The 11,523-nt window shown below is 50.8% G+C and overlaps 1 protein-coding gene across 1 annotated transcript; it reads left to right on the top strand.

The window, feature by feature from the left end:
- On the top strand, positions 9,569-10,743 carry LOC110437278 (testis-specific gene A8 protein-like). The gene is made up of 2 exons (XM_021465666.1): positions 9,569-9,892; positions 10,531-10,743. The coding sequence occupies exons 1-2, from the start codon at positions 9,569-9,571 to the stop codon at positions 10,741-10,743; spliced, it is 537 nt and encodes a 178-aa protein (XP_021321341.1).

Below are 11,523 nucleotides of genomic sequence, written 5' to 3'. Positions count from 1 at the left end.
GGGTTTGACAAATTGCCTTGAAAGCTTGCGCCAGAGTGGAAGCAGCTACCGTTGGCGATGTCTGAGTTTTCCTGGTGGTAACTTTCTTGAGGCGCACACCCCGATGCACGATGGAAGCCAGAGTGGGAGCATTGTGGCCGATTGAGGAGATCGGGCCTGATGGGAACAAGTCGATCGGCTTGCCACTCCTGCTAACCGATGGGGGGATGTTGTCAACCTGCAAAAGGAATACAGGGGTAAGTTACCGATGGAAATAGTATTGAAAAATGAGACATCGGTTTAAAATACTTACAGTGTCATCAGGGACTTCGTATTCGGGGTCGATCATGCCGCGGTATGAGAGGGCCGATCTGCAGAATAGATTCTCTTTCCATTCTGCCCACCATAGCTTGTATGCCTGAGTGATAAAGGCAGCTGGAACCCATTCTGACAGATCTACATCTGTATCGGCATTTGGTGGTAGCTGGGCTACTCGAGTCCACTCGAGAAGGTTGGTGATGGGTTCTCTGGGCTTTATCACATCGGCATAAGGAAGTGCAATCGGCAACTGGCCAAAAGCTAGCTGGCGAGCTAATGCCGATGGATTGTAAAATTCATAGGTTTGGGGAGAGGTTTTTGTGCTACCAAAGAAATTCACTGGTATGGCTCTGGGAGTCACAATCGCTATCATCACCTCATTATCCCTGTCAAGAGCTTCATCAAATGGATTGAAGGTTAGAGGGAGCATGCTGTCTGGGTCATCATAAGCCAACCATGGTCGTTCATCTCTGGCCAATCCCTCATACAGAGTCTGGAAGAATCGGCCGATTTGGTCCGGATTACTCCCTAAACCAGGTAGAACTATGGCAGCTTCGCCAAAATTCAGGGGGGCACGTGTTGCCGATTCCTCTTCGCCCAACACATGATTTTCGGCTATATCTCTTGGGAAATGTTGTGTGAACAAGTTGAAGTCAAGGCGCTTATGCAAGTGCAGATTGAGCCACATGTTAATAAACCACCAGGGACCTCTCAAGTTGCCGATAGACTGACCAAGCAGGAGTTTTTGGGCTACCTGATGGAGAAGATGGTAAGCAGCGCCAAGCAAGTATCGGCCGAGAGGAAATTGGCCACCGTTAGCCAGTCTCTCTGCTGCCGATAGATAGACAGAAGTCGGTCCTGCCGATCGACCACAGAATACGAACTTGTCCAGCCACATATTCAGAAAGGTGGTTTGTTCCTTTGTGGTGACAGGCCCCTTCCCATGGTACTTCTGAATGTACCCCGACCAACCGCCGATAGCGCGAGTCTCCACTTTGGCACTAGGGGCGGTATCGAAGAAATGGGTGCTATCGGCAGAAGAAACGTCTAGACCAGTGAGCATAGCTACGTCGGCAAGAGTGGGAGAAACAGGACCGTGGCCAAAGATGAAAGCATTAAGGGTATCTGACCAAAAATAAGATGCAGCTATCAATAGCGACTCGTTCTTGTGCATATCGGCAATAGATAACCTGATGCATTGGGCTAGCTTCCATTCACCCCACTGGACTTCATTCGAATTACTGACTCTCAAGAACCAATCTTTCCACCCTACAATAGGGCTGGGCCAAGAGCGAAAGGTGTCTTTCCACAGATCTAAAGAAAAGTTTTCGGCTCTAAAGGGAATCCTGTTGGTTTCTGCATTGATAAGGTCGGTTGGATCTGGATTCCCTAGAGGACCGAGACATTGGAGGTGTGGTTGATCGGTGGGGATGACGATTTTGTTGGACAACTCCTAGCGTTTTGGGGAATAAAAATACGAAGAAAAGAAAAAGGAAGATATTCAGTAAAATGAAATGCGGATGAACAGGAATGCGAGAAAAGGTACAGGAGATGAGATGGAGATCTGACCTCAGGAACGACGAAGTTAATGGCCATCTTGCAGCGAGGAGAGCGTTTGGGGGCACCGGAGTTGATGAGGAGGAGTGCTTGTCGGAGGTCTTGAAGATTTTCAATGGTACCGCCGCTGGAAAAGTAAGAGTTGGGATGGCGGAATGATGTGATGGAGAAGGAGTACCCGAGAAGGAACTATTTATAGGACGAAACGGGCAAGGGCAAATTTGACTTATCTCTTTGCCGCATCCGAGAAACCCGAGGGTGCTCAGGAAGATATGGTAACTGTTCGCACGATAATCAAGGGATTGTGCAGGTGATTTGATAGGAAGCGGTCATCATCCATAGATATTTCACTGTGCGAGATCTCCTGGTCGGTCCATCGGCAGCGCCTTGTAACGGTCATATTGCCGATGGGCAGGTAACATGGAGATAGCCGTTTGGGAGGATAACATATGGACGTTCATCGGCAAGTCCCTGTAACGGTAATATTGCCGATGTGCGACTAAACTGGAAATGTCCGTTTGGGGAAGTTGAGGATTTCGAGGAATCTGCAGAGGAATAAGATCAGAGTTGTTCAGGTTAAGGCTGTCGGTTACTAAATTGGGAGCATTAATTGCGGGAAAGCATCATTACTGCAGAGAATTTTGGAGCATTAATGATTTCATTCTCCGAAATTGGGGGGCATGTGTTGACGCCGTTTTTGGGCATGTGTCCATGATTGGTAAAGTGTAGGTTGGCAAGATAAGACGGCAGTGCTTGATCTACAGGGTGAGTTGCCGATGAAGATGGTTGTCGATGGAGGGGTGGTTGGACGTGACCAAATCCATAGGTGATAATGTGTTTGTGCCGATGGCTATGACAGAGGAGTCTGCCGATGATACAGAGGGAGAACCTGGAAGTTGCCGATCGGCTTATGGGGATGTCCTAGTTTCTCACGTGAGGATAGTTTTACGTTTTCCTTAGTTATTTGGATTGTTTTGTACACGAACTTTGTTTAGATTTGGAATTCGAATTCTAGTCGTGTCTGGTTGTAGCTCTTTGAGCAGGGTATAAATGTAGACCCTCGGGCCTTGTAAAGAAAATCAATCAATCAAATACAAGTTTTTACTCATATTCTAGTATCTACTTTTCGATGACTTCGTCATACCTTTTTTCCTTTTTATTACGAGTTCTTAAGAATTCGTCGACTTAAGCTCGGCGTATTCTCGAGTTCCGCATGAGTACCTCTTGGCCGTGACATCCGGGCGCATCGCTGTTGTCAGGACCAAAGTATTCGAGTTACCACCTTTGCCGATAGTAAGGTCAAATCGGTTGGCACGCCTTAACGTTTGAATCGGGTATTAGCCCTTTGTGTTTGCAGATCAGCTTTTGCATCAACAAGGTTCATCATCCTAACTGGTTAGCAAGTCCTGTATTAGTTAAGAAAAAGAATGGGAAAATGAGGATGTGTGTAGATTATACCAGTTTAAATAAAGCATGTCCGAAAGTTCCATTTCCTTTACCACGCATTGATCAAATTGTCGACTCTACTGTGGGATGTGAAACCCTTTCATTCCTTGATGCATATTCCGGCTACCATCAAATAAAAATGAAAGAGTCTGACCAGCTCGCGACCTCTTTCATCACACCTTTTGGAATGTATTGTTATGTGACCATGCCCTTCGGGCTTCAAAACGCTGGGGCAACATACCAACGATGCATGCTCCATGTTTTTGGGGAGCACATAGGGTCGACGGTCGAGGCATACATCAAAGACATCATCATCACATCAAAGAGGCAAGGTGACCTGATTCAGGACCTCGAGATCGCATTTGGCTGCCTGCGCACTAACAATATTAAGCTCAACCCCAAAAAATGTGTCTTTGGCATGCCTCGAGGCATGCTTTTAGGATACATAGTCTCCCAGCGCAGCATCGAGGCTAACCCCGAGAAAGTCTCGGCCATCACCTAGATGGAGCCGATTCAAGACGTCAAGGGCGTACAAAAAGGACAGGCTGTCTGACGGCACTCAGCCATTTCATCTCATGGCTGGGAGAAAAAGCACTGCCACTATACCGGCTCTTGAAGAAAGCTGAGCGCTTTGCATGGACCGTCGAGGCTGAGGAAGCTCTCGACAAACTCAAGAGGATGTTGACCACCGCTCCAATCCTAGTGCCCCCTCGACCAGCAGAACCTCTGCTCCTTTATGTTGCGGCAACAACCTAGGTCGTTAGCGCAGCAGTAGTGGTTGAAAGGCCAGAAGAGGGGCACTCGCTTCTAGTTCAGTGGCCAGTCTACTTTATTAGCGAGGTGCTCTTAGAAACAAAGGTACGATATCCCCATATTCAAAAACTAATCTATGCTATGATTCTCGCTCGATGCAAGCTGCAGCACTACTTTCTCGACCATCCGATCATGGTGGTCTCGTCCTTTCCGCTAGGTGAGATCATCCAGAATCGAGAGGCCACTGGGAGGATCGTCAAATGGTCGGTCGAGCTCATGGGGGAGTCCCTCACATATGTGCCTCACAAAGCCATCAAGTCCCAAGCACTAGCGGACTTCATCGTAGAATGGATAGACACCCAGCTCCGCCCTACTCAGGTCCAGGCGGAACACTGGACGATGTACTTCGACGGGTCACTCATGAAGACGGGGGCTAGGGCAGGCTTGCTATTCATCTCACCTCTTGGCGTCCAAATGAGGTACGTGATCCGAATACATTTTGTGGCGTCTAACAATGTCACAGATTACGAGGTCCTCGTCAACGGGTTAAGGATCGCTATCAAGCTCAAGGTCCGACGCCTCGACATTCGAGGCGATTCTTAGCCGGTCATCGATCAAGTCATGAAAGTCTTGAGCTATCACGACCCAAAAATGGAGGCTTACTGCAAGGAAGTATGCAAGCTCGAAGACAAGTTCCATGGTCTCGAGCTCATCCACATCGCACGACGGTACAATGAAGTGGCTGACGAGCTTGCCAAGATTGCGTCCACTCGAGGCACTGTCCCACCAGACGCGTTCTCAAGGGATATGCTCAAGCCATCTGTCAACCTTAGCGCGGGAGCTGGCATTGAGGCACCAGCTCCTAAGCCCGTTGATACGGTCGAGGCTCTACTGGCAGCAGCAGAGGTGATGGAGGTCGAGCAATCCTCTTGACACCCCAGCCAACCATTTGATTAGCGTACGCCCTTCCTCAACTGCATGATCCAAGGCGAGCTACTAGAAGATCGAGCTGAGGCCCGTCGTATCGCTCGACGGGCCAAATCATATGTGATCTACGGCAAAAACAAAGAGATGTACCGGCGAAGCCCGATGGGGATCTTGCAGCGCTGCATCACCGTGGAGGAAGGACGGAAGCTCCTCAAGGATCTACACTCAGGGGCTTACGGCCACCACGCGGCTCTTAGAACCCTCATCGGCAACGCCTTCCGACAAGGCTTCAACTGGCCAACGGCCGTCGCTGACGCCATCGAGCTTGTTCGTTCATGCCACGAGTGCCAATTCTACGCCAAGCAAACCCACCTCCCGGCTCTCGCTCTACAAATGATTCCCATCACTTGGCCATTCGCGGTATGGGGCCTCGACCTCGTGGGTCCTCTCCAAAAGGTGGCAGGTGGGTATACCCATCTGCTGGTGGCCATCGACAAATTCTCAAAATGGATCGAGGCTTGGCCCATCACGAACATTCGCTCCGAGCAGGCCATCCTCTTCTTCACCGACATAATCTACCGATTTGGGATACCCAACGTCATCATCACCGATAATGGCACACAGTTTACTGGTAAAAAGTTCTTGGACTTCTATGATCAGCATCACATCCGTGTGAACTGGTCTGCAGTAGCTCACCCTCAAACTAACGGCCAGGTCGAGCATGCCAACGACATGATTTGACAAGGACTCAAGCCTAGAATCTACAACCTGTTGAAGAAATTCGGCAAGAAATGGGTCGAGGAACTCTCCTCGGTCCTGTGGAGCTTAACAACAACGCCAAGGAGAGCCACGAAGTTCACCCTATGTTTTGTGGTCTATGGCTCTGAGGCCGTGCTTCCAACAAACCTTGAGTATGGATCACCTCAACTGAAAGCATACAATGAGTAGACGAACAAGGAGACTCGAGAGAACACGGTCGACCAACTCGAGGAAGTTCGAGACATGGCTCTCCTCAACTCAGCAAGGTACTAGTAGAAGCTTCAATGCTACCATGACAAGCACGTACGCAAGAGGGACCTGAATGTAGGCGACCTCGTCCTACGTCGACGATAAAGCAATCAATGACGCTACAAGCTGACCCCACCTCCATTCGTGGTGGCCGAAGTCTTGAAGCCTAGGACGTACAAGCTCGCGGATGAAAAGGGGGCGGTCTTCACTAACGCATGGAACATCGAATAGCTACGTCGCTTCTACCCCTAGAGCTTCGAGGCTTTATATTTCATACACATCTTGTACCATCGAGGCTCTGTGAATGAATATTTGAATGAATGAAAGTACTTTTTCAAGTAATACATAATGTTACCATTAAATCTCGACATAAGGAGGAAGTCTCGACTATGATCCATCATAGTCGAAACTCCCTCAGGGGCTAGCAGGGGAACCCCACAGGCTCCTAAAAAATTGAATGTTTTTTCAAAAAAAAGCTCGGCGTTATCTATTCCTTTTTAAGCCTTAAGGAAATCCTGCACGATTGAGTAGTAAAGACACCTCGAGCCCCTAAGGGCCAGGGGACATCGAGCGTGAGAATCCCTACGCCTCTTGGCTATGGTAACTCTACTCACTCCCTTACCCTCGAGGCTGTTGACGGTCCTTAAGTACCAAATATAATCATCAAATAAACAAAGAAAAGGATCCAAATACAACCAACACCTAAACTAGAGTAGATCTAGATAGTAGCGAGATGGAGAGCGAGGGAGGATTGGAGGAGAGGCCGGCCTGTCGGTTCTTCCTCTGGTTGTACTTCGTCATGATCAAGCTCTAATCAAGCTTGCTCATGGGATGACTCTGGTAATCTACTTCTTATTTCATTATGCAATTACTATTCATGTATGTTCTGGTTCACAACTCTTTTGAGTACTTTAATCTATAGGACGCTATAGGTGAGAGTTGTAGTATAGGTGTAAGCGTGGTGCTTAGACCTAGATTACTTGTGGATATCCCCTGTCTAGCTGGATCGTGTGGTAGGCCGCGTAGGTGACAGTTACGTTGGTCCCTGTAGTCCACCTCCTGTTAGCAGGACGGGTAGGGTTTATCGGCCTATGGATAAGCATCCTTTGTGGTGTATTCTTATCACGTGGTTCGTCCCAAACATAGACATACCCTTTGAAGTAGAGAACCCATAGTTACCCTCTCTATTCTCCTACCATCGCCCATATACTAGATTGCTCTACTCTCTATTCTCATATTATCACCCATTGTTATCTTACCTTTAATATTGTTCTTATTCGATTCTACCATCTTTCCTATTTACACCTACCTATCTATCTAGGTTAAGTTAGAGCGTAGATCAGTTCTCCCGTTTCCCTGTGGATACGATAAAACCTTTAACCGGGTAAAAGCTACAATGGTATCCGTGCGCTTGCGGATTTATCTGTGTGCGTATAAATACCATAGTACACTCTAGTGCCATGCTGGGGATGACAACCTAGTATTCAAGTGGTGTTAGCAAGTGTCAACAGAGGCAATCGAGGTCGATTTTAACAAAAGATCGATCGAGGTACACAAACTTAGGCAGCAAAGCAATAAAGGAAAACTCGAGCATAAAAATAAACAAACATCCATGGAAAGTACGAATATTAAGGCCACGTAGGCCACAATACTATTCAAAGATAGCTACTAAGTATATTACATTGGGTCTAGGTACCCAGATTAGGCTCACAGGCCTTGGTCATCATTCCCACCATCTTTACCCTCATCTTCTACGTCCGTGCCGGCCTCTCGCCAGGTCCCTCCGCTTTGTCGATCAAGGAGTGGAGCCTCTCGTCATTCTCTGCGTCAGTCTTGGAGATATAGGTGATGAAGCCATGGGACACCACCTCCATATCATAAGAGAAGCCCGAGCCGACGACAACCATAGCTTGCTTCACCCCAATGTGGAGTGCGTCCCACACTCGGTGCCTCACAGCAACGCCTAAGTAGCACAGCTAGTCGACCAGAGCGTCGCCTCGAGCCGCCTCCCCACCTCGTTTGCAGGCTCGAGGTCCCAAGAGGTCGAGAGGTCATTGATTGCTGTTCTCAGCCGACTAGTCAACGCAACCTCCCCCTCGAGCTGTGCCTTAAGAGATTGGGAGTCGACCTGGGCTGCCAGCAGATCATCCTTAAGCCCTACCAAGATCGAAATAAGGAATCAGACGATATAAAACGAGCACCGCAAAAACAAAGTAAACATAAGGGCGTAGAAAACCTACCGTGGATCTTCTCCTCAAGAGTCGTGTTCTCACCAACCAAGTCAGTGTTAGTCTTCTCAATCTTCTTGTAAGAGCGGGCCAGCTCCGTCTTCTCGACCCGCCGATCCTTGATCTGCTTGCCCGACTGTAGGATGGCATCTTCTTTCTCCCGCAATGCTTTCTTCAGACGGTCGATGTCGTCAGAAAGGCTGTGAGAGCAGGCCTACTCTACCTTGAGGTCCTCACGGGCCTTCTTCTCAGCCTCCTCTGCGGCGCCCCGGGCGATTTCACTCTTCAAGAATTCTTCCTTTAGTACGGCATAATTGGCTCGAGCAGTGGCAAGGTTACTCTACGAGCCTCTTCCCCTTGTCCAGCAAGACAGCCTCGTCCTTGTACCACGCAACTTCCTCCCGAGCCTTAGCGGCTGCCTCCTCGGCTAAAACAACCTACTCCCTTGACTGGGTGGCCTCCTCTTGGGCCTTCTTCGCGGCCTCCTTGGCAACACGAGCGTCCTCCTCCGCCTGACATAGCTTCCCGTTCAGGCTAGATAAAGACTTCCGGGCCTCGGTCAAAGTGGTCTCCTTCTTCTGCTTCTCTTCCTCAGCCGTGGTGAGCTCCTTCATCTCTTTAAGAAGCTTCTCCTGTGATTCGAGGAGGTTGTCCTGAAGAAGGGGGACCTGCTCCCAGCCACCCTTAGTCACGTGAATAAAGCCAGACTTTAGCCGAGAGGTTTCTTTTAGATCCTGCAATAGAATGTGAGGCGGTAAGTGCATCAGTAGAACAAGAGAATTGAAACAACATGGAACAGAAATATCCTTACAAAGAAGGCCTGGCCCAGGCCATTGTTGACGATGTCCGACATCAACCCTAGGACATGCTTCATCCAGAGGCGGAGCTCCTCGAGGTGTTCTCACTTCTCGGCCTCCTTGCTGTCATCCATCATGATGTTCAGCTCCTTTGGGGACGTGGAGCACCGAAGGCGAATCCTCCCAGGGCCCCAGTGCTCGAGCTCTTCCTTGGTGCACTGCTTTGTCCCCCGTATGAGCTCTTCCACCACCTCGAGTGAGCCCCCGTGGCGTAGGAACAGGTCGGCGAGGGAAGGGAACTGCCCATCCTCGTGGATAGTAGCCCAGGTCCCAGCGTCGTCTGCCTCACCGCCACCAGAGGTCTCGGCCATGTCCTCCCCGCTAGCGCCAGAAGTCCCGGCCACATCCTTCCATGGCCACCGACCCTCTAGATATCCAGGAGCAATCCCCTCGATGCCATAAAGGGTCCTCCTGATCTTTGAGCTCGGATCCACGGGTGTGCGCACGCCGAGCGCCAACGCCACGACGCCATCCTTCCAACATGGCTCGGCCGGGATGGTAGGAACCCCCCTGAGACGAAGCCAGGGGGATTCATGGGGCCATAGATGGGCAACTCTTCCTCCCCCGTCTCGAGCCTCTGCCCTTCCTCGAGCCTCTGTCCTTCCTCGAGCGGCTGCTGCTGCTGTAGTCGCTGCTCCTGCAGCTCCTGCTACCGCTGCTGCTCCAGCTGCTCCTCTAGCTGCCGCTGCCGCTGCTGCTGTTGTAGTTGCAGCTCCTACAGCTCTTGCTCCTACTGCTGCTCTAGCTGCTCCTCCAGCTGCGGTTGCCGCCGCTGCTGCTCCTGAAACTCCAGCTGCCGCTACTGCTCTAGCAGATGCTGTTTCTCCTCTTCACTCTTCTTTTTCTCCTCCTCTTCTTCCTTCCTCCTCTACTCCTCATTCTTCTTCTTCTTCTCCTCCTCGACGGCACGGAGCCAAGAAGGCCACAGCGTCCGCCCCACGACTCAAGGGATCTCGGCCCCTTTGTCTATGACGCGGTCGCCTGTCGATCGCGGGCCATCCCCAAAATCATCACTGATAGTGGTCGGGTCGCCCTCTCCCCAAGCTTGGGTGACTCGGTGGCTCCCTCTTGGTCTTGAGGACGTGGCATCCCATCATGACCAGGGGTGGCAGATCGTTCGTCGAGACGTGGCATCCTTCCGACGCTCGAGGCCAGACCTCATCGCCACCAGCAGGTGGCCGTGATCCAGGAGAGCCTGCATGCGCCCCAAAGCACACATCAACCACGACGAGTCCCTGCGCTGGGCAAAACCAACCTGGAAACACAAGAAGGAAGCCAATCATTTACCCGGCGCCTTGGAGCTCGCTCCTACCTTGAGCCTCTTAGCGGTCGAGGGTTGGGCCTGCTCCAACTGCCTCTTCAACCTGAACAAGGGAAAAAATAACGCAGGCCGGTTAGCGCCAATAAACGATGAACCAACAAAGGCAGCGTCATGATCTAAAGATCTTACCCCACAGGAAGGACGGTCCTCCTCCCAGTCCCCCGACCGGTCGGCCTCGAGCCACCGCGCGCTAGAGCCCTTGGCTGCTCCAAGACGGGAGCGTGCCTCTACTCCACTCTCCCTTCCTGATGGCCCTCAGGACTTGCGCTCCTCCGACATCCTCCTCCTTGGCTCGAGGCCACCTCGGCAGCACGGCCCTGAGTCAGCGGCCCCGTTCCAGAGGTCTTGACCTGATGACCTAGGCCGGACGCTTGGGGAGGTCTAGGCGGAAGGATAGGCCGACCCTGGGTGGTGGTAGGGGGTGTGTCGACGCATGGGCGACGAGGCGACGCCTCCTTTTGGCACCCAGCACGGTCTTCGCCATGCGGCCCCTTGGAAGCCCCCGTGCGTGACGAAGAAACATCGGTTTGCGGTAAGCCTTGCAGGACCCGGTCGAGGCGAGCTACCATTCCCTCAGAATCCTCGTCTCCATCATCATCATCATCGTCATCCTAATCAGGGGAATTCTCCTTGGGCCTCCCCTCATGCCTCACCTTGGCTCGGCGCTCCTCAAGCACCTGCCGCTTGAGGTTCTTCCTCTTATCTTCCTTCCTCTCTACATCTTGCACAGACTTGTTATTCTCGATAGAGGCGCACCTTTTCTCACGCTTAGCGTCATCCTCCTTCACCGGAGGCTTCGAGGACCGAGCGTCAGTCGCCCCCTAGCAAAACAAACACAAATCTCAGGAAAATCGAAAAGGTGTTGATGGAAAAGTGGATCTGCAAACACAAAGGGCTAATACCTGATTCAATATTAAGGCGTGCCAGCCGATTTGACCTTACAACCGACAAAGGTGATAACTCGAATACTTTGGTTCCGACAACAACGATGCGTCCAGACGGCAACAGAGACGAATTGAGGGTTCGTTTATTCTCGTCATCATTGTCTGGATTAGTGTTCACTTGGTTTATATCGTTACCTCCCAACTCAGTGATCACTTGGGCCGATCTAGAGAAGCAGTTCCACAAG

The sequence above is a fragment of the Sorghum bicolor genome, chromosome 7 (assembly GCF_000003195.3).
Source record: "Sorghum bicolor cultivar BTx623 chromosome 7, Sorghum_bicolor_NCBIv3, whole genome shotgun sequence".
Lineage (NCBI taxonomy): Eukaryota > Viridiplantae > Streptophyta > Magnoliopsida > Poales > Poaceae > Sorghum > Sorghum bicolor.
This window is presented reverse-complemented; position numbering and strand designations above follow the sequence as displayed.